At 38.9% G+C, this 23697-nt stretch overlaps 1 protein-coding gene across 1 annotated transcript in view; it reads left to right on the forward strand.

The window, feature by feature from the left end:
* Window positions 1–14909: 14909 nt before the first annotated feature.
* Window positions 14910–23697, forward strand: part of LOC146312985 (uncharacterized) — a 30651-nt gene continuing 21863 nt past the window's right edge. Inside the window, exons 1-14 of the mRNA XM_084739440.1 lie at window positions 14910–14931; window positions 15063–15080; window positions 15840–15905; window positions 16829–16965; window positions 17056–17172; window positions 18284–18341; window positions 18433–18480; window positions 19001–19069; window positions 19711–19850; window positions 21597–21728; window positions 21819–21876; window positions 21982–22062; window positions 23449–23510; window positions 23621–23689. Coding sequence (XP_084595566.1) covers window positions 14910–14931; window positions 15063–15080; window positions 15840–15905; window positions 16829–16965; window positions 17056–17172; window positions 18284–18341; window positions 18433–18480; window positions 19001–19069; window positions 19711–19850; window positions 21597–21728; window positions 21819–21876; window positions 21982–22062; window positions 23449–23510; window positions 23621–23689 — 1077 coding nt within the window. The remainder of the gene's footprint in view (window positions 14932–15062; window positions 15081–15839; window positions 15906–16828; window positions 16966–17055; window positions 17173–18283; window positions 18342–18432; window positions 18481–19000; window positions 19070–19710; window positions 19851–21596; window positions 21729–21818; window positions 21877–21981; window positions 22063–23448; window positions 23511–23620; window positions 23690–23697) is intronic.

The raw sequence follows: 23697 nt of genomic DNA on the forward strand, positions 1-23697 counted from the left end.
TTATTTTAAAAAAAAAACAACCCAGTTATCACCCTTATTTCACAGTTCAGACCATCAGCAGAGAAAGAATCACTGGAGCGATGGTCCCCTTAATGAATACTACCTGTGTGGGGTTGTTTTTGTGGAACAATGGACACCCAAATCTATATGAGCCAAGTTACATGAACTGTGGGCAGAGAGTCATATTGGCTTTGAATCCTCTCACAGGCAAACCATGGTGCCTGATGGATGCTGAACTTCTTTGTAATAAACTTCTTATTATATAATCAAGTCGGTGTCAGCGGACGTTTCATCATCATCTTCACATCATTGCTACTCAATAAACAACAGCAACAAGTTCTGCCATACAAAGTTTATTGATCTCTCTGATATAGAAAAATCAACAAGCATGAGTCAAACCCAGGGTTACACTGACGAAAGGGACTCAATGCACCCCGTTTTATACTATTTGGAAGCTTCTCCCTCGCTTGACATTTCAGCTCACATCCAAACATACCCGTGTATCACTTGTCATTGTTTTTTGGACTTCCTCTAATTCATAGCACAGCAAAAATCTACTTCCCTTTTTTAAAAAAATAATATAAATCAAGTGTCTCATAAATTTGCCCAACTAATTTCCTCTAGCAGTTGATTTGTGGTGTGCCACCTGGTCAGGCATGTGCTTCAAGTTGAGTCAGTCAAGGTAAAATTCCCCCAGGAAAATACCAAAGTGAAGAAGATGCCAAATATATCAGGTGAACGTCTATCCCGTACCTTTAGAAAGTTCTTTGTCAGACTTTGTTCCTCTTGGACACTGTGTGACCCAGGCCTGTAATAAACTGTTGAACAAATCTTCTCGACTTGTCTCTCCTTGGAGAGACAACACCATAAAATCATCATTACAGTATCAGTACTTTTCCTTAAGTAATGGATCTGAATACTTTGGGAATACTGGACATCCCTCTCTGCACAAAAAAAAACAGGATTTATGAAAAAACGCATATTTGATTGATACTGGATACTTGATTGAAACTAAATAAAACAATGTCGAGGCAAGAAATCTCTACTTGTTGCCTCACCGAGTCCGTTGATGTGGAGAAGAAAACAGTCAGAGAATCGAGGATTGCAGCAACAGCATTTATTCACGGTCTGCAGAGCGCGGAGATCAACTCAGCACAGGTCAAGTATGAATACTGAGAGAGATCTGACTCGTGTCTAGGGGTACGGTGTCTTGTACTCTTCTCTTTGGGGTTGTGTCGTGCCCTGATTGGTTGTTTACTTATTTTGGTATGTCTCATTGGCCTATATGTTGCGTGATCAACGCATGCATCCTGTGTGTGTGGGTGTTTTCCCTTCAGACTATCAGACTATGTGGGTGCGTGCATATTCAGGCCTGTTTTTTTGGGTAGGGTCTGTCTGTTGTGAAGAGATAAGTGCTGGTTCCTCCTTTGTGTGAGTGTCTGTCTGGGTCAGATGTATCATTGATACTCGTTTTGGGACATTCTGTATTGCTCAACATCCTGTTATGTTATCATTTACACAACATATCTTGTTGACCTGTGCATGAACTTGAATTAGTGCAACATAGTTATAAGACAGTTTAATGCAATCAGAAACAGGTTCTTGTATGTTATTATTCACAATACTTGATTGAAACTAAATAAAACAACTACAAACGGAGATTACATTTTTTTTTCTTAAACAAATGAACCCCTCACCTCCTCCACCAGTGGCAGCAGCATCCAACACTCATGAGCTGAGGAGGAGGGAGGAGGAGGAGTCACACCTTCTCAGCTCTTAATAAGGAGCACAGCTGCAGCAGCTCGAGGTTTCAGCGCCAACATGGGAGCTCATCAGAAACTGCACTCGCTTTTGTTTTGGACATAAATAGCTTGATATGTGGACGGCTACGTATCAGTATTTTTTTCTGCAGCCATATTAGATGGGTTAGTTTTGTGACTTCAGACCATTTCCACACTTGAGAGAAGAGTTTTTTACTTTGGCTTGCAGTAACTTTTGACCATGGACTGCAACTACTTGGCCTGTCAGGTAGGTGAATGCGTACGTGCTTCTAGTAATTGGTGACTGCGACCTGGGCTTGATTTACGGCTGAGAAATTCGAGAATTAGGAACGAAAAAAAAAAAGAGTCAGTTTTCGAACTAACGCAAGAGTACCGACACTATGAGGTCATCATCTAATTTACGCAGACGTGTACGCAGGTTTGAAACCACAACAAAAGCGGACGTTCATCTTCTACTGGGCATGTTTGTTTGAGCGTTTGGAATCGGCCGTTTCTGGAGGGGAACCCCAGACCCGCGAAAGATCTCGCGAGAGTGATCATGTATCCGCACAAAGATCTTTACTTCACTTTAACCAAACTCGAAACGGATTTCAGACAAGAGACCAGATTTCAACGAGAGCGCCGACACATTATAAGACATATTTAGTTTGCACTAGACGATCCATGAAGAGACAACGCAGGAAAATCTCGCGAGAGTTTCGGAAATCGAGGGTTTCCTTCTCGTTTGGCTGGAGGAGCGTTTGATATTTTGCTAAGTGAAGGTCGTGTGGAGAGATTTAGTGGAGGGATTTTTTGTGTTGTTGTTGTTTTTAAGATATCCGTAAAGGTTTCAACAAAAACTAGTTAGACTGTTCTTGTGTGTTTGAGTTGTGTGTCACTTGTGCATGTCAATGCATGCTTTGTCAATTTATATTTGTGGTTCTCAACTTTATCTCTGTTTCAGGAATTATAATTTTAAAATGTTATTTCTTTTTGTTCTCACTGTTAAGCTGCTGTTTGGTTTTAGTTCAACGTTTTGATGCTATCTGACAGTTAATTGCTAGTTAGTTTTACTAAGCAACACAGGTATGAAACAGTATGAGTACCACATGTTTAAAAACAATACTAACATTTCATAGTATTAAATGTGCTGGAGCTATGAAAATGATCAAGGACTTCAGTTCAATTCCCCTGCATGAATTTGGCTTTCAGCAGAGCTAAACCAAGAAGTGCTCAGTGACCTTTTCTCTACCAGCACTGTGTGCAAGTTGTTTATAAAGAAAGAAAAATCCTCTTGTGTGTGCCGAGGACTTTTTTTTTTTTTTTTTTTGTTGTGATATTATTTTTTTGTTGTGATTGTTTTTAATACCAGTATTGCAGTGTTCATTCTGGCATGGATACAACTCTACCGAGTTGTAAAATGGGATAGTAACATAGGCTACATTTGATTTATTTCTGAATCTTGAATCTCCATGGTATCAGAAATGACAAACTGTTTAGGGCTGCAACTAACAATTGTTTTCAATCAATTGATCTGCCAGTTATTTTCAGAACCAACAAGTTGTCAATAAAATGGTGAAAAATGTTTCCCCGAGCACAAGGTGACATCCTCAAATGTCTTGTTTGGCCACAAGCCAAAGATATTAAGTTTACTGTCATAGAGGACTAATGAAGTCACGAAGTGTTCATTTGAGAATCTGAAATTAGTGAATTGGCTTGAAAAAAAAAAACTCAAAATGGTTGTCGATTAATTTAATCATTGACAAGCAATTGATTAAATGACTAGTTGTTGCAGCTCTAACACTGAATGTTATATTCTGAGTTGTATTAATTCCTATAATCAGGTTAAAACTGGGAGACTGAAAACCAAGTGAGAAATATTTGGCCAGATATTTTTTGATAATGTCTGGGTCACCACATATAAGATACAGATGAGTGACAAATTAAAGGCCCAGTGTGTAAGATTTATGGGGATATATCCACAGAAATGGAATGTAATTTGAGTTTTCATTAGTATATTATCTTAATGTTTTTGTTACCTTATAATGAGTTGATGATATTTACAGAGGATGCGGGTCCTCTCTCATGGAGGTGACCATGTTGTGCCACCATGTTCCAAAAGTGGCCCAGAAGAACCAAACACTGGCTCTAAATACGGCCTTTAGCATTTTGTAAGAGGTTTGTGGCTGCCGCAGTTTCTTCTACATGCCTGGAATCGGTTAGTGAGACAAGGTGTTTGCAATCTGCAAGCTCACTGCTAGATGCCTCTAAATTCTACACACTGCTCCTTTAAAGGGGAACAAACAAAAGTTTATAGCCATGCTAGCATCTCTGTGAGTCTGTGAACAGCAGTGCTTTGAGCTAAATGCAAACATGCAAATGTTTATCTGCTTACCATGTTGTAGTGGAATACATGTACTCTTGTATAACCTTGTGTGAACTTGTTTTACTAAAACAGACCAAAGATTGTATAACCACACGAAGCTTACAAGTTAATGAACTCATTAAGACCCTTTATGTCACACAAGACCTTTGTTTCACATCATTATGTAGAATTATAAATCAATTAGGTGCCTCGTAACAAGACTGATAAGGTAATAAATGAATGCAGAACAGGTAAATCAGAATGATAACAGGTTCCATATAGCAGGTTGAAATAAGGAGATTGAACAATGACTTTTTTACTAAGATTTTTAGGGTGTTGTGGCTCTAAGCCCAGACCTTACTGGCCTATTTTTCTGAGTCTTTTTGTCACAACACAACCAGATGAAAGGTGTCTAAGAGAATGACGATGACAGAATGATGATGAGCATTCATTTGATTGATCGTGTATTTAAGGAAGTGGGCAAGATGTACTGCAGTTAAAGACACTTTCATTTCCTATCATCTGGTAGTTGCACTTGCAAAATATGTGTCGGGTCATCTCATGCCAAAGACAAAAATCTGATAAAACAGAACTAGTCCATATGGGTTTCCTGGGGCGGCAGTCATAATAAAATATGCAAAAGATCATACAGAGTTTACAGGTTATACTTAGGTCATTTTCCATCACAAGGTCACACTGAGTTCAATATATATTGAAAAACACAGGATATATGTTTACACGTCAAATTCTTACACAACACACAACCTTCTAATGAGATAAATGATAAGAATGACTACACACAAGCAAATGTCACATTACAGCACATTTTACCATTGTGTCTTAAACATGTGACAGTCTATCTAGGTTTAGCATGCAAACATTTGCTAATTAGCACTATGAACTTAAGCACAGCTGAGGATGATGGCAGTGTCATTATTATATATAGTTAGTAGGACTCATCTTAAGGGGGGCATGAATATCTGATGGCTCTCCATTACATTTTGTACTTATAGATGTTTTAGTCTGGACGAAAGTGGTTGATCAACCTGCAGACTGACATTGCCATCCAAGAGCCAGGTGCAGCTGCAGCCATGCTTCATCTAGAGATTCGGAGGCTTGCTTATTTTTTCTGCCTGACATGCGCAGTTCTCTGCAAAAATGTACATTAAAAACAGACATTATATCAGCAACTGGGCATCTCTCACTGTAGTTTGCCTACATCTGTGCAGTATGTTACAGACATGAAAAAAATCGGGTGCAGGGCAGTGTGTTTTTTTTTTCCTGTCCATCCCTCCCTCCCTTCCTCTCTGAGTGAGGGGGAAATCACTTCAGGAAGCAGCCCTCAGAAAGCAGCTATTTTCTTCTCCTCCAAACTCTATGTAGAAAGATGGGTTTTCAGCAATGAGATCGTCACATAAAGTAAAAAACATTCTAACAGCAGCCTAACAGTAGTAGCCAACATTCTGGGAAGATATTTTACACAAAGAAAGAAATAACTTGATGTAACATTTGGTAACGGTCACCAAATTCACAAGAAGGCCCAAATAATTAAGAATTTGTCCCAAACAATGTTTCACAAACAGATGATTTGTGGCCATGAGACAAACAAACACGCCAGCATTACATCTGTGTTAATAAGAGGAGCGAGAGTCTCCGAACAGGCTAAAGAGAATAAAGACAAGTCTATGAGGAGATGGAAGTACTGAGCAGCTGACAGTGTTACCAAACAACCTTGGCATGGACAGCCCGTGTTGATCGCGTCTCCCCACACGTTTTCTCCTCCAGATTTGTCTGTTGCACCACGTCAGTCTACAGTGTGATGCATCATTTTCAAATCTTATCGTATTTTGTAATAAACATATAGTTTACTTTTCCATTATCTAATTTATGCTTTCAGTTACAGTTCTTTAAAAGAAAATCCGAATTGGCAGGTCAGATTTTTTTTTTTGATTTGGGATTGGCCAAGAAAATTGATCAGTGCACTTAGGCCTGGGGAATATAGCCGAAAAACCACAATAGTGAATATTCATATTGGTCAATATCAATAATTATTGATCGTGTAAGTGTTATGTACTACCAAGGCTGGAAGTGGGTGAGGGTTTTTTTGTATTATATTGCAACAATATTACAGGGATGACTATTGGTGCTTTTACAAAATGTGAGATTATTTTATAAATAATCATCAGTAATGTGGATTTAATGCCTAAGTGAGTAAAGGCAAATATGAGATCAGCTGGAACAGTCTGGTAAATTCTCAAAATGACATCACTTAAGTGTAATGCAGCCTTTGAAACCAGGAAAAGACAACACTTCTGACATATCACGATATAACGATATCCAAAATCTATCATGATATCTAGTGTATCATAATACAATATAATATCATTATATTGCCCAGCCCTAAGTGCACTCTATCAGAAAATCACCAAATTGGGCTTTTTTATTTTCTAAGGTGGTTTTTTGATCACTTGTACTACTGGTCTCATCTAAGACGCAGGCTTTTGTTACTGCAGTCCATGTGTGATGTTACTCCTCTGGCAAGAGAAACAGCATAATGTTTTACAGCTGCCCACTTGTGACTGGATCACCCAAGATGCATATTAATGCCAGGTCTAATTAGGGCCTATAAGGACATGAGAAATAAGTATATCTAGGTCTGTAGGCAATGAGTGTTTAAGGATAAAAGGATACTTGAGACACATCCTGAACTAATGATGATTATTGTAGGATATTGAAAGAAGAGATGACACCAGTGTGCCCGAAAACAGCGTTTAATACGAGCTCGGGTTCTTCCATATCACCCTTCCAATCCTGTCACTGGTCAGTGTAAGCAGATCCTATGTCCTACCACACTGTTCATACAAATACATCCTAGCACATCCTGTCTTGCACTTTCCCAGAATTAAGAGCTTCCTTGTTCTACTCCTGTTTCTATCGCAACACTTTATAATTGCAAAGCTTTTATTGCCCTTAAATTTATTAAAAACAAGATTTATTAAAAACAAGATTTCACACGTCATACAATGATTGTCAGGCATTGCGATGGATGATGGCATCATCCAGTGGCTGAACCCTTCTCTCGAGAGCCGATACTATGACTAGTCAATACTGAAATATTGATAAGTTCTTGGACAAACAGTATTGCAATCTGTATATATGCAACAGTACATAAATAGCTTACAGGGGAAAATGTGTAGGCTCACTTAACTGAATTAGATGAAAATGCAGTTAAATGCAATAACTCTTATTTCTGTAAAAAAAAGTAATATTAAAATAATTGAATTGAATCTTTTACATCTTTGAATGTCAAATTATGCTGAGTAGTATCAATAATAGCATCTAAGTATCGTATTGTTAATCAATGTCAGTATCTATCACTTTCATTAAAATCCTAACCATACTCATCCCTCATCCCAACCTAAAAAAGGAGCCCTCTTATTAGCAGGCTGCTCAAAGGCTGATGCCTAGAGACATCCCAAACAACAAAATTAGAGGCAGAGGGCAGGGTCTCTGCAGATAAACACCAGATAGACACCACCACGCTCATCTCCTCTAGTTTTCTTTTAGTCTATTAATTGTTTTTTGGGAAAGTCTTCCATAGTATAGCTTTTTTAAACTCATATTTTTCTTTGTTATAATGTGCAAGGTTTAGTTTCTTAAATCTGGTGACACTGAAACATCTTGAAGCCTTGCATCACTGCATAGAAGAGGAAGACGGTCTCCTGCCAACAGGAAGGCTCTGCCTACTCAACATAATGGACAACCCCACCGATGGATGCCAGAGAGGGTCTAGGATCATCAGGAAATATCCTACTCACCCCAACCACTGACTTCTTTCCACCCTAAGATGACCTGGTTGAAGAAGAGTTACTACCCTCAAGCCGTTATTTCCACCCTGGCCTCCATGACGACTCTCACAGCAGCTCTGTTGTTGTTCACTTTATGGACTGTTCATTGCTCCTTTTTTTTTTGCAAATGCATGTCAAACATTTGAACACAGATTTGATTATTGGATGTTTAATATTGTTTGTATTTTCAAAATGTTTCTTTAATCCATGTTATTTAGTTTATTTCCACAAGTATGTCTCAAATCTTCGTCTTCGGCTCTCTAGAAGTGACACAACTATTGCTGAGTCTTCCAGGTCTTGGAGCTCATGGGGAGGTAGATGAGTGTTATGGCACAGTAAAAGACAATTTTTGGGCAACAATTCATATCCTGGGACCCAAACAAATTTGCAAGCAAAAAGTTAGGTGTATTAGCAACTGTTCTTGCCACTAGCAACTGTTTTGCCTTTGGAAATCCCAAGATGGTCAGTAGGCGACAAGGTCTCTGATTGCCTGGTATTGCGAGACAGGTGGTGATCAAATATGAACCTAGTTTCTGTGACAGCATTGTGTATTTCTCACCACAAATGTTTTCAGAACCACATTTTAATGTACTGTTTAAGTGTAACTGCCTTTTCTTTCTGCTTGTAGATTGACCAAGCACATGTGCATATAATATATAACAGAAATACAGTCATTAATGTGGGAAAAGGAAGTGCAGTAATCAGATTAATGCAGCAGACGGTCACCCAACCGGACCAGACAGACCGGCATTCCCCAGGTTGAGGGCTAAGCTAGCCCAACTTAGACCCAAGTGAGCTAGCCAGAAAGAGATGTGTCGGTCCCCTTTGATGAAGCATCAGCCTACATCCTCCTCCTTAAACCCCCCCACATATCAAATGTAGATGCAGTGCTGTCTGATAAGTTTGGCTGGAGGTAACATTACTGTACCTAGTAAGCTAGTGTTAGTTAGCCAGAAATGCTAATGCTCGCAGCGTACCTAAGTTTAAGTTTCTATTCCCCACAAGTGTGCTCTTGTTTCATGTTTTTGAAAGATGATAAAGATAGTACTGCACACTGCTTCAACACAGAAAAACATGGCAAAGCTTGACAGGGCTTCAGCGCCCTAGTTATGGTTGCTAAGCTGTCCAATCGGACAGTTGCTGTTCGCAGGTGAGGCTTAGTGAGGGATCAGTTGTGTTCAGTTGTGCATTTTGATCTGCGCCAGGCCTTCGAAACAGATGAATCTGCCAAGCTTATGTTTTCATTTGCTCTGGCAGATAAGTCGGTCCAGTTCTGTCCTGCCTGGACATGGACCAAGCACTGCTACGTCACATGTTTTGTTGCCCTGATTAGTTGTTGGTCTGTCCGTTGGGTCCAACTGTCCATGTATGCATCAATTCAGGACTATATTGGTGGTCTATGCTTCTCATAGTTGTAAAAAGAACTTTCCAGAGGTGGAAATAAGGCACGCATGTGCAAGACACAAGCAAGTTTCAAGTCAAATCATGGTTCCTGTTTTCAGGAAGTCAAGCATTGTTCAAGTCAAGCAAGTTCAGGTCAAGTCATATGAAATTCTGATGATGAGGTGCTTAAACCAGCACAGAAACATCAGTTATATCAGAACTGGAGAATATTTCATCATTGAAAGAAGAATAAAGAACAGCACTGAAGGCTTTCCTCGATGGAAAAGATGTTTTCACTCTTCTCCCATCTGGCTTCGGCAAGAGTTTGGTCTGACTGGTTGAAGTTATCCCATGTTAGAAGTGATACACAGATGGATCATCCGATCACCTGCCAAGAGTTCTTTTTTTTTTTTTTTTTTTTTTTTTTTTTTTTTTACATTTTCCAGAGGTGGAAATAAGCCGCACATGCACAAGACTCAAGAAAGTTTCAAGTCAAATGGAGGTCTGAAACGATGATGATTATTGCGGGATCCCAAAAGAAGAGATGACACCGGTGTACCCAAAAACAATGTTTACGAGCCTGGGTTCTTCCATGGGATACAGCATGCAGTGTAAGAAGGAATGAACCAAGAACACTCAAACAGCAACAGTTTATATGGGCTTGTCTGACTAGAAATATCTGGTTTTATTTTAGGCCCCGCAAACAACCTAGCTATGGACAGGGCCTTGTCCACCTGACCTTCTGGTGCCCTTCCTACCATATACCAGTGTCCATGGAAGTGACTCTCTCTCTCTCTGTCTTGAACAAATAATGGTGGCTGCTGAAGAGGTCAGCCTAGATACTGCAATGGCATCAGTTATATCAGAACTGGAGAACATTTCTTCATTGAAAGAAGAACAAAGAACAGCACTGAAGGCTTTTCTCGATGGAAGAGATGTTTTCGCTATTCTCCCTACAGCAAGATTTTGATCTGACCAGTTGAAGTTAGCCCATGTAACGTGATGTGATTATGTTGTTTTCCATAGGTGGAAATAAGACACACGGCTTCAAACAAGCAAGTTTGAAGCCAAATCGAGATCCCTCCGTTAAGTCAAGCCAGCCAAGTCATTGTTCAGGTCAAGCAAGCTGCATATCAAGGCATATGAATGATGATGAGGTGCTTAATACAGAAGATAGTAGGGGACATATATGCATATCATGAGACTAAAGTTACACCTGTATGCATTTACTCATGGGCATGCAGCTCTGTCAGCTAGTAACAGACTCACACAGTTTAACTGTTTAAATGGCCAGAATCAATCCCCTTATGGTCTTTTGCATCAAAGATCACAAGATAATCCATCTTGCCAGGCTTCAAGTTATCTATTTGTGTCCGCACCAAAAGTGCTGCAGCCAGTCAGTGTCTTAAGAGGGACTACCAGCAGCTACAGACATGGTATTAGTTGGTATTACAAGACGTGTACTGACGAGACATTTTTCGATACTCGATAGGTTTGAAGCAGTTTGGTCGGTGCCATGAAGTCCTACTTGTCAGATCATAAAAGAGGCCTCAGGTGACCTCTACTGTGTTGGTGTTTAAAATGGATCAACATGGAGAACAGAGAGGGGAAAAGAAAGAGGAAGAGGAAGGCAAACCGCAATTTTTAATAACCATGTTCTAAATCATGACATAGCAATGACTGAAGCTAGATTGTAATGATGATTTTCTGTGGTATCTGTGTTTGCCAAGGAGAGACGAGTCGAGAAGATTCATTCAACAGTTTATTACAGGCCTGGGTCACACAGTGACCAGAATAAACAAACTCTGACAAAGAACTTTCTAAAGGTGCAGGGATAAAGCTGCCCCAAACATCTGGCAAACATTATATTGTTTGTCTTCTACAAGCTCCCTTTTAGAAGTCTCCTAAATCTATTTTTTTGACAGAGGCCACAGACTCTGTGGTGCTGTAGGCATCTCAATATCACCTGGGCCCCTCTAGCAATTACATGGTCATATATGGTATCCCTTAAAGATAGCATAAGAAGAAAAACATCCTAACAATTTTCTTATTGTAAAGGATCACATTTTACTTATCAGTGCAGTTACTATGAAAAACAGGTTTTGGTGTTTTAGTTTCAGGAAAACGATAAAGTTCTACACCATCACCCACCACTTGCTGGGTGTTGGTTGAAGTGAGGCAATGAGGGGTTTAGAGCTTATTGTGGGTGTCAGAGGTGAGCTCCCTCATTGTGGGAGGTTTATAATGGTACTGTAGTCATAAGGTTTTATATATCTATAATCATAATAACAGGTTAGGTAACATACAATGGTTAAGATTCAGTATATGTAATCAATGGTGCACCAAAAGTGTGGATGGGGCATTCATGTAAAGGTAAGGGTCAGTTAAGTATAAGGGAAAAACAGAATGTAACTGAGTTAATATACTTGTCGATAGCATGTACCTGAAACAAGAGAGCAGGTCAAGGATACGTGGTGGGATAGAGTTGTTTTTGGGAAGTGAGGGGATTATGGCAGGACAGTGATCCTAAGATGGGATCCCATGAGAGAGATGTGTGTCAAAACTAAAACTAAGAAGTTGCCCAGAACAGGAAGCTTGAAGGAGTGGCTTACAGCTGGCTAATGGCAGGGGAGATGTCTGAAAGATAAAAGCCTGTGTCTGGAATAAGACTTTGGTATTCTTAATAGATGCTCAATTTTGTTTGTATTCTGTAAAGACTACAAATAAAATCCACAAGGGGATGAGAAATCAGCTCAAATCTTCATAGTATTTGCTTCTTTTCTTAAATTACTTAAGTATGAGTTTGTTGTGCAGTACAGATGAGGTGTGGTAGAAAGTGTCTGAAGTGCTTCTTACCTGCCAACATTTAGCAGCTAAGTGTTTAAACACACTATTTCAACTGATTTCACCATTTACACCAACTTTATTAAAGAAGGCAACATTGACTGTTGGCTGTTAACATGTCAAATCTTACAGTAAAGAATAATAACAATATAGACTTTGTCCCCAAACTTCTTATAAAAATAAAAAACAGTCCGTAGTATTTGGTTATTACATATTGAGACATAATGGTAGAATGTGTTGTAATGTGAGACAGTTAAGTCATGCAGGTCTTTGTCTTTTGTCTTTATGTTCTGACTCAGGGTCATGTCTGCACACACTCAATATTTGGCAATAACAATGAGATCTGTTTCAGTGAAACAAGTTCACACATAGCTTTACCTCAAGAGACAGTTGACAGATATAAACAGCCAATCAACTTACATTGTAGGAGCCATTGTTGGTTATTGACAAATTATATTGTTGTTGTCTTGCGCTCTTGTTCAGTGTCCCTGCAGCACAATCTATGGCTCCAGTTTACAATTTGGACTGCTGTACTTGTATTTTAACACTAGTTTCTTATGTATTTCTCCTTTAAAAGTCACCCTCAGTCACTTCATCCTGGTGCCTGGCCTGTCTGTGGTTGCTGATGCACCTTTTTCCATGTTTTTGTTTCTGTTTGTGTGTGTTAGGTCTGCCTCGCCACATTTAAAGGGGTACCTGGATACAAGAAACATGTGCGCTCAAGGGAACATCAGAAGGTAGGCATTCGGCTTCATGTAGACTTGTTGTTGATTATTATCAGAGTGATTGCTGGAACTGTTCACCAACCAAAATAAAAACATGCAATGAGGCAATTTGCCTTTAGGTTACTGTGAACCCTTCACCTCAACTGTATGTTTCTGGACTGTTAAATGTGAAAGGGTGTGAACATAGGTAACACATGCAAACTATACAGGACCTTTTTGTTAGTGATGAGGAAAATAATTGATTCTTAGATGTATCGTGATTCTCTCTTGGAAGATTGTTAATTGATACAGAAAAGTCAATAACATGACATTTAAAGCACAATTCTCAACATTATGATAACCTGTAACGGTTTTATAAGATCAGGATGTACATTCCTCCTGGATGAACCAAATGGATGGTGAAATGTAAGAGACTGGAACATGTGTGTCATGATAATGTTCTAAACCATGTTATTTTTTTGGATTTGGTGTGGGTGGCTGGAGCTTGAGCAGCTGTAGATGGATACTGCTGACCTGTACCCCCTGGCTTAAAAACTCTTTAATGCATCAGTAATCGTATCATAGCCCTCTGAATCAGAATCGAATTGTGAAGTGGCAAGAGATTCCCACCCCTACTGTTTATTCAGATGGTAGTACTAACCACTGATTGAAGTAGCCATTAATGCACCACTGCATTTTGCAAAGTCTGTATGTATTAAGGGTGTCAAAAGGCATCATAGATTTTTTTCCCTCTCCACCCTAGCCTACTTGTGATGTTTGACATTTGCCCAGAGAAGAAGCTATTATATCACTCTTGAGACTTTTTAAAGAAGAAAATGGAAATAAAAATGACTTGTCAGGCCATAAAACCAATGACATCTTGATCTTTACAAATCAAGACTTGAAGACTAACAATGGGTTAGCTGTCAGTGCTAAAAAAAATGTTTAAATTTAATCTTGACTTTAAATCCAAACGTCAAATAAAGTTGTGGATTTGGAGAATCGTGACACCCCTGTTGTTTATCCATCTCATTAAGAGCATTAAAGCTGGTTAACTATGTTGAGTTAAAGGTGAAAACCCTGGACCACTGGAGTGCAAAGACCAGTCCTGTGTTTGACTCAGTTATAGGCCTTTCCCCTCAACATGGAACCGATCTCTTTCTGTTTCCTGCATGTAATTTTGAACCATTTGAAGCATTTCCACCATAAAGAAACTGGTTCTCTCTGTTGGTTCTCAGCTACAACCTGTTGGCTCAGGAAAAAGTCTGGATTCTTGCCAGCAGTTAGTCAAAAAACACTTTGAAAACTTCTTGCTGGAGTCTCAAAATACCTGGAAGAAAGTAGTTTTGTCAAGCAGAGGCTAATGTGAAAGGATTTATTAAACCCTGAGTTGCCAACTGATTTCAGTTTTTGCCATGCCACCACCTTCTTTTCTGAAAGAACCTCCCACCAGGCCTGGAAACAATAGTGTCATGTTGACATGAACATGATTTTAGACAAACTTAATGGTGTCATGTATTATGTAGCCATATGCATTTCTATTAGCATCAGGGCCCAGATGCCTCCAACATCTGTTTGGGTCATATTATAGCATCTCTTCTCTGGGCAAGAGTCCAGGGGATCTTTGGTGGAAACTTAGGGAATTTCTTTTTTTTAATACATATTGCCTTAATACAGATAAGCCATAAGTCATCATCCTGTCAAATAATGTCGCCACAACAAATCCCAAAATAGCAGGTTTTCTTTGGGAACCAAAGTGAACAAGTCATCTTACACAGGTTGTTGTGCATTGTGCAACACCCTGTGTTGATGAGCAATGGTTCCACTCCAAACTGGTAGAAACAGGGACTGATTCAGTAGATAACACCAAGGAACAAAAAAGGTACAAGAACCACAGATGATTTGGTGGAAAAGTACCCTGAGTTTCAGCTAACTACTAACATCATTTTGCTGCAACATTAATAAACCAGCTCAGCATGTTTCCTCTGTTTTTTACCAACAGAAAATGGAGGAAGTCTTCCAGAAGGGTAATTCTAATTATTTACCTTTAGTTTCATGTACATATAATTTTGTGTGTTTCTTGCATGAGGAAAGAGCTGTCACTCAGATTTTATGTCCAGTTCATAATCTCTTGTTTCTTTTTTTCTTATCGGTTTAGATAAATTCAAGGATCGTGGTAAGTCTGCTTCTTCTCCTTCTTGTTAGTTTGTGTGAAAGGTCCTTGTAAACAAAGTGTGTGATAAGTTCCAGATAAACTTAATGAGATTTGATAAGGAATTCAAAAGGATTCAGTATGCTGGCCAGGTTGTGAAACAGTCTGAAACCCCCGTTCTTCAGAGTGTGACACTATTACTGTCCGAAAGTATGTGTCCATTTGTATGATTCATCGTATTTTGCCCCGTCTATAGTTGGGTTTCCATACAAATTTGGTACAAATATTAACCAAATTTCCAGTAAATCTGCAAAAGGAAATTAATTTCCGTTTCACTTTACTACTGTAAGTGCACTGTCGAGTGTGGCCATGTGGAACAGATAAATCCTTTAGTGGTCAGACAAACAGGTACCTGCATATGAATGTAGAAACTGTTGGCAAGGGATAAAATTTTGGTGTTAGAAATCTTCAGTTTCTGTTTGGATCCATTCTGCAGTCCAAGTAGTTTTGATCAATCATGTTTGTGTGGGCTTTGGTTGCATGTAGGTAGACAGAGGACATCAGACAATAGCAAATGGGTTCAGAGACTGGTTGTCGATGTACAAGACCTTCAGCCTATTGTTCTAAGACTGAGAGTTATTAACACAGTTGAATGTCACTGTCATTTTGCCAATGTACATCACTCTACCTGTTTATTTAAAGCTTAAGATTGAAGTAGGTTGGGCTGTCCTGAGTTGCTCAAGTGTATTAATTTTGTCTTTAATTGTTATATTTGCTCCACAGGCTTCTTTCCCTCCATTGTTCCGATGGACCCAGTAGCCAAACAAGGCATCAAAGTACCCATCGTAGGTTAGTTAAGTCTTTTAAGTGGACATGACATGACATGACAACAACAGTCGTTCCTGAGCTTAGGAAAAGGTAGTTTGAGTAATTCCAACCCAAATGGTCTGCTTACTAGATTTTTCCAGTGCGTTAAAGCTCTGGTCTTCAAGACTGTGTGTGATATGGTTTAATGCCCTTGAAAGCTTGTAGAGACACATTTGTTTTCCAATTTACAATTTTCAGGTGGTTAACTTTGTGGAAAGACATGCATCTCAACAGGAGACAACCAGCCGCCTACCACTGCTGGCTGTACTGTAAGGTGGTAGAAAAAAAATAAAGATGTAATAAAAATATACAGGTTCAGTGAAATGTTGATTGTTTGTAACTATCAGGATGCACCGACATTGAACTAATAAAGGAGTTCATTGAGCTTGTGTTCAAACAGATGAGTAGACCTTAGAAGATAGTTTGGATCAAATATCGGATGATTTGTTTTGTTTTTTCCAAGTACTTTCTGCAAAATTGCCACCAGGGTTAGAATGATTGATAGCAATAAGATGACAATGGGACAACACTAAAACTAAAACTGACTGAACTGAATTTTTACTGCCATGTCAGTCCTAACTTAACATTGAATTCTAAATTAATGCAGCAGTGTAACTATATTGTATTTAGCCATAGAGCCTTAATCTAGTAACAACTAGAAATCTATACTGGATTGTTGGATTATTAATTTATTTATCCTCTGTACTTATAAGTTTTGATGGCTCATGAAAGTGTGTGTGTGTGTGTGTGTGTGTGTGTGTGTGTGTGTGTGTGTGTGTGTGTGTCAGTCACAGGGGCCTGTATGGGGTCATTCCCTTCATAAGAATGTGACAGTACTGCTGAAGATGTAAAAAAAAAAAATTATGTTGAATTAACTATTACATTTTAAATTAACTTTCTTGCAGGCTTGTCTCAGCTGACGTTGTGTTTCAGTACAGAGACAAAGGAATTTTTTTACCTGTGCCATGTCTGTGAGGAAAAGTGTTCATCAGACAGGATCGCATGGCACTTCTCCTCTGGTGACCACTGCAGCAACTACTTTGTAAGCGCTGAACGTCATAAAACTTAACCAGTGTTTTAAAATTTAGAAGCAGAATTTAATTTGTTTTTTTTTTTTTATTTATTTATTTAGAGCTACACATACCCCAATGCACTGAATTTCTCCTGGATCCCCTCCAAGACTGTAAGAGCCATTCTGAGGCCTGAGCTCACAAAGGAAGTAAAAGAAAGAGGGTCCGGACAGCTGCAGGTAAGTACTGCTAGAACAGAGGCTTGGAATCATAAAAAGAATCCTGAATAGTTAGAGCAGTGACATTCAATGGTTTTTATTTACAATCAATCACGTAACTGTCTGTATGTGAAAGGAGTTGCTTGTAGTGAAAGAATGATCACATAACTCTGCAGTTCCCCCTCAGCTCTGTGGAGCTGTTTGGTTTTTTGGCCCATGATTTTACAGTTTTTTTTCCATCTCACTCCTCTCATATATTGTTTTTACACCAAATATATAGGTGTTTCACTCCTTTCTTATTGCCAGTAGATGAGCGTGCCACTCAATCCAGTTGCAATGGTACGATTACAACAGTTAACAAAAATTCAACCAGTCCCTGTGAATTCCACACAACCTTGCAATTTTGTCCAATTACCTCAACTGTTACGCAAATTTGACCAATCAACATAGCTTCTTGGGAATTTTACCAATCAAAACAGTCTCCCAAACTAACTTCAATTGTGTACATCACAATGAAGCAACTCAGTGTTTTATTTTTTATTTATTTATTTCGATTTTTATTTTCTTAAATGTTATCGCAGGTACTGAAAAGAACACAAAGTTTTTCATTGCTCTGTGCACTTAAATATAATAAAATTTTGAGCTTGCTGTTTTGATTGAATTCCAAAAAGATTTTACTTCCTCATTTACAAATAAAGCCTATTTTGATTTTTTGCAATCTGAAGCCCTTTGGTTTTGGATTTCTTAGAACAGTCAGAACAGAGTCAGTCAAGCCTTCATTGTCCTCCGTTGGAATAGAGGCAGAAATTAGTTCCATCAGTAAACGGCACACACAAAGTTAGCATGTAGCTAGCTGGACTTCAGGAGTTTGTGGGGACTAAAAAAGAGTGAAAAGGATACTCAGTATTGCAGCATTCATTATGTTCAGACTCCAGATTAAATCGAATGTCCATATCTGCAGGATGTTTAAGCAACAGGCAACTGTTTGCTAATTTGTTAACATCACATTGTTTCTTAGCATTTTTCATTGTATAACAGCTATGCGATATAAACAAGCTGTACTGCAGTATTTTGTAGTACTGCGATGGTGGGTGCCAGACGTTATTGTTTTCACTACATTTTCTCTTTGCAGATGTTGGATTTACCTGAAAATCTGTTGAAAAAGCTTGAAACATTAACCTACTCTGAAGGTATATGATTCTCAGATTTCTCTGTCTAATATTAGTTTGAGAATTTTATTAAATTGTATGTTAATGAAATTGAAATGATCCTTCTCCTCAGTGATGCGCACTCTCAGTGAAAACGACAAACTTCTGAAGCTGCTCAAAGGTGTGTGCACGTTTTTTCTCAGGAGTCTTATTTCCGCTGAAAGATTAGACAAGATTCAGGGAGTAAGAGAGTTCGGTATAGAGTTCAGTCCACACTCTCACCAAAATCAAACAAAACAACAGCCCTTTGTTTCTACTGTGTGTATGTAGAAATATGTATAATAACTCCACTTATATCTGCACCTTGAAATCAGCAGTCGAAAAAACAATCTCATTACAAAATCCATTTAGTAATTCTGGACCTTTCAGTCATATCAAATAATTCATGTCTCAGTTGTCTCACGTGAGCCATATTGGCTGAAGCAGGCACAGACATAGAACAAAAGTGGCCTAAGAGGTGCAGTTTAACATCACATTTACATTGGTTTAAATGTTAGTCCACAGCACACAGAGCCAGTATGCCTCAAATTTTATTTTCTCAAGACATGCCTCCCTGCATCAGCACCTGTCTATGTGTGAATAGTAAGGGTCCGTCCACATCTTTCTTGTGTTATGATGCTATAATCTTTTCTTCCCATTAGCTCTCCAAACAATAAGGAAGATGATACAAACATACCAGAGAGACAGCAACAGGAAGCATCCACTTCTTGGTCAGTAAATTGACCTAAAATAACCTGACAATTTAACAATTTCTTTTTTTATCTTAATTAATTAAAGCAGTGTTGATCTTGACCTAACGAGGGTATGAGGAGGGGGATATGTAGACCTGAGGATGTGCCTGCATGAGGATTAACAGAGAAAGTATTAAGATGTCTACCAAGACCATGTGCTTTAGACCAGTCAAACAGACTGTATTGCAGACTGTTATGCTTTCCTCCCATGACATTAAAATCTATGGTTGGATTTAAGTGGGTTCAGTGCCTTTAAAATCAGAACAATTGAGGTAAACCCTGTGGGTTCTTGAAGTATGGAGAACAGGAAGGACATGAAGACATTAAGGGGAAATTTTATTTTCTCTGCCAAAATAGAATATTGGATCAAATGAATGAATGTGCAAATTAAATACAGTAAATATGTTAATTGAGACAAATAATTCTTACGGGATAATTTATGTTGTCACTACTCTACAGTAACAATCATATAATATGAATTCCACCAGGTTAATTGATCATAAAATTAATTGATTGATTGATTAATTCATACATGCACAGACATTGTTCCCTTTCCTCTGCTTGCTTTTTGAACTAAAATGTTTTAACCCTTTCTTTCTTCTCTGATCATGGTCTTGCAGGCATGCAGCACCTGGTTGAATGCATCTGTGTTGGACCGACTGAGGAGAGATACTACCTCTGCACACTCTGCAACCTAACATTGGCCACACACATGATCATCAAACATGTCCTGAGCTTTGACCACATCTTTTGTTACTTTGTAAGTAGGCATCATAGAGGATATTCATAAAACAAAAACAATGACACACAATCCAGAGAAGAAGCCTAATCAAGAAAATATTAAATGGTGGGCCATGGTGGCCTTTATAGAACTAAACATAAAATGAATCATATTATTTGGGTGCAGTTTGGATAAAGCCATAATAATAAACTTGAGTGTTGAGGGGAGATTTGAAAGAGGGCACTCAAGCAGTGATCAGGAGTGTCATTAGCCTGGTATCTCCAGACTGTTTCACAGATATAAATTAGTCTGAAACCTCTCAGTTCATTTTCAATTTGCAAGGGGTGTTATCAACACTCATAGTGCAAAATGCCTCTGGACACAGCTGGATAGACTTAGAACCACAGAGCAATGAAATGTGACATAAACCAATCAGAACAATGAAACGTATGACGTAGCACCGCTTGGTCTGTTTCTTGTTACAAGTTTTCTGGTATTACAGCTGAACAGAGCACTAAAATATGTTTCTGAAAACATTTCAGGTGAGAAATAGACAGAATCTTGATCCATATTTGATCAGCACTGCCTAGTTGGACAGTTTGATTGGAGTTTCTGGAGCCTGAGGCATTTGGCTGGACACAATTGAATAGACTTAAAACCAATCAGAACAGCGAACGTGTAATGTGACTTTTTAAATCTGGCCTGTCTGTCAATCATTGTATAGAATTCACCCAATATTAGATAAATGGTTGTGACTGGCCTGAACAGACCCAAGGCTGGTGGAATTTCGTCTGAATGGGAGGGTGTCCTGACGTATCTGTTGGAGAAAAAGAAAACAAAAAGCTTGGCAGATTTGACTGGTCTCCAGGTTAGAGCACTGGAGAAATTTTGCAGTTCTACTCTGACAAAGAGGAACTATACCAAACCTCTTACAGTACTGTCACACTTTATCAATTCTCAGAGAAAAAAGTTAGTTAACAACATGCACCCTGAAGAGATTCCTTGTCTTAGAGTGGTCTTTTCTCATGTCTTCTCTGTTTATGCCGTCCTCCCCTCCAGCCAAGGCCGTCTCTTCTTTTACAAATGCTCTTCGGGTTTCATTCCCGTCTCCGGCCCATCTGTGTAGATGGGAGTTTATCATACTCCCACAAGCTATTGGCCTTGATCTTTCTGGCTTTTACCCTTTGGCTCACAGGTCAGGTTTGTCAACATACTGTTGGAGAACAGATGTCCAGGTCGGACCGGTAACTAAGTCTGAACATCTGCTCCAACACTTTGTCAATATCACGATTACACTGCTATTGGAGTCCCAAAAATATTCAAAGAAATCAATGGAGATGGTCAGAGTTTGATGCAGTTACATTAGATTGGTGGTTACATGCGACTTGTGCCATTTACTGCCAAAGTTACTGACCCAACAGACCCATGAAATGTTAAAATGTGAAATTACATGATAAAATAAAGTGTGGGGTTTCCTGTATCATCAACACTGCAAATTTGATTAACTGGAACAATCTGCATTCGGTGTACAAAATGATGCAATCCAACTGTACATAATGTCCCAGGATATGATAAAGAATGATGCAGATTGAACCAGCTACAGCGACGCATTATCAAGAGTCACATGTCAGATTTGGCTTATTATAAGTAAACAGTCTGACTGCGCAATCACTTCAGCATTTACTTGCTTCTGTATCTTAAATATAGTTGACTTTGTTCTGATATCGGACTGTTTCCTTTTCTGTGAGGTATTTGTGTAATTCACATCAGTTTTAATCTGTGCAGAGAGAGTGGCACCCCTCTACTTTGAAGTCAAAGGAATGCTACCTGAATTACTCCAAGCCCTTCGCCGAAATGATACTTGATTTTGCAAAGCAGACGGAGGAAATATACGGCGCTGAAAACACTGATATGAAGGTAAAAGTGTTCTCAAATTTGCTAGTGCAAGTATGCAAGATTGATGCTTTTGTTTGTATTAATGTGAAACTGTATGACTTCCTTTTACAGCAAGTGAGCCTGGAGCCTCACCAGTTCACATCGGTGAATTTCACTTGTTATGCAGAAGGTTGGTATTAATTTTTCATGCATCAGTTTATGGTGATGAACTGGACCGTCAGTGGAACCCAAAATGATTTTTTTGTTACTAATGAGACTATTTGATGGTTTGTAGCTTTGAAGGAACTGGAATCCATCACAAAGGATAAAAACGGGAGCAGCTTGATTACAAGCATCAAACCAGGGAAAAAATTGGGTATGTATTATTTCAGTGCAAACTAGTGTGAATTTGTCCGGTGGATAACTAATCTGTTTGAGGCTGTTACACTGGTTGTGATAATGTGAAATGTCTGCTGTGTAAAATGTCAGTTAGTTTTGTGTTTCAGCACCCTTGTGTCTGATGCAGTCTGATTAATGACGAAGCTGTATAGTTTATTTAACCTAAAGGGAAAATTCCCCACTTTTTATGCACATGTCCATATTTTTCTCAGTTAATGTTATGTTTTGGTTAGGGTTGTACCGACAAGCATTTTGTGGGCTGCAAAGCTTCTCAGGCATGTAAAGTTTCCACTTTCCAGTTTTGAAACCAGCATAGGTCACCTTAGTAATTCATGCAGATCCGATGAGATAGTGGGAGAGAGGGGGTCGATAGTCTGCCTACTCAAAACAACGTCCATAAAGACAGTCTGGTGTGAACATCTGATGCTGTTGATGTGTTTGGATGCATGTGCACTGACTGTCAACAAAAGGCTTAAGGGGGTTTTAGGAGAAACAGATGAGACTTAAGTGAGCTCAGAATAAGAATCTCATTTATTTGTCATAAGACAAAGAAGAGAGAATTGTGAGAGACAAAATTTTCCTGTGGGTGGTCGCAGTACAGTATGAGCCCAAACTGGCGGTCTGTGACCCACTATGCTGAAATGAAAGTTGATGCAGGTCGACAGAGATAACACCAGATTGGCTTGGATTGGATGTGTAATGCATCCTGGTACATGTAGGCACTGCTGTCACAGCTTCAACGTTTGCCCCGTATACTGAGGCTGTGGTCCACCCTGCAGCCATGTGCCGTGTTTCATCCTCCCACTGTCTCTCCCTACTTCCTGTCATGTTGTCTTGTGTCCTATGAATAATCTGTAAAAATAAAAAGCGGTGAGACATTTGATAGCCTACAGAAAAGAGACAATTTCTTCTTTTATTGCTTACTGTTGTTTATTGAGTAGCGATGACATGAAGATGATGATGAAACGTCTGCTGGCACTGACTTGATTATATAATAAGTTTATTACAAAGAAGTTCAGCATCCATCAGGCACCATGGTTTGCCTGTGAGAGGATTCAAAGCCGATATGAATCTCTGCCCACAGTTCATGTAACTTGGCTTGTATACATTTGGGTGTCCATTAGTCCACAAAAACAACCCACACGTATGGTTTTCATCAAGGGAACCTCCCTTTCTCAAGACGTAAAGAGGGCCTCTCAAAGCCAAGAGATACCACATTCTTAACATTCCCTTGAGATTTGAGCTAAAGGCCTTTATCAAAGCAGAATCATATGAAATGGAACTTCAGACACCACACTGTCTATTTTTACAATTATCAAAATGGAATTACCAAATGAATATCACTTTGTTTTTTTCTCTGTAGAGTCTCGTCATGGTGGGAAAGGCCTGTGTGGTCTAACGCCTTCATTTAAGTTTCACTGTCAGGTAATAGATAATAACTGACACTAAAATAACTGGGATATGATTGTATTATTTAATACAGTGAACTTTGTGTCACTTTTCTTTTGTTTTACTCTTTATCTCCCTTGTGACAGAACTGCAGTTTGATCTTGGACACTATTCCTGAATTTTTACATCATTTGTCAACGGAAGAACACAAAGAGGTATGTCA

The sequence above is a fragment of the Lutjanus erythropterus genome, chromosome 16 (assembly GCF_056507025.1).
Source record: "Lutjanus erythropterus isolate fLutEry1 chromosome 16, fLutEry1.hap2, whole genome shotgun sequence".
NCBI classification, from domain to species: domain Eukaryota; kingdom Metazoa; phylum Chordata; class Actinopteri; order Lutjaniformes; family Lutjanidae; genus Lutjanus; species Lutjanus erythropterus.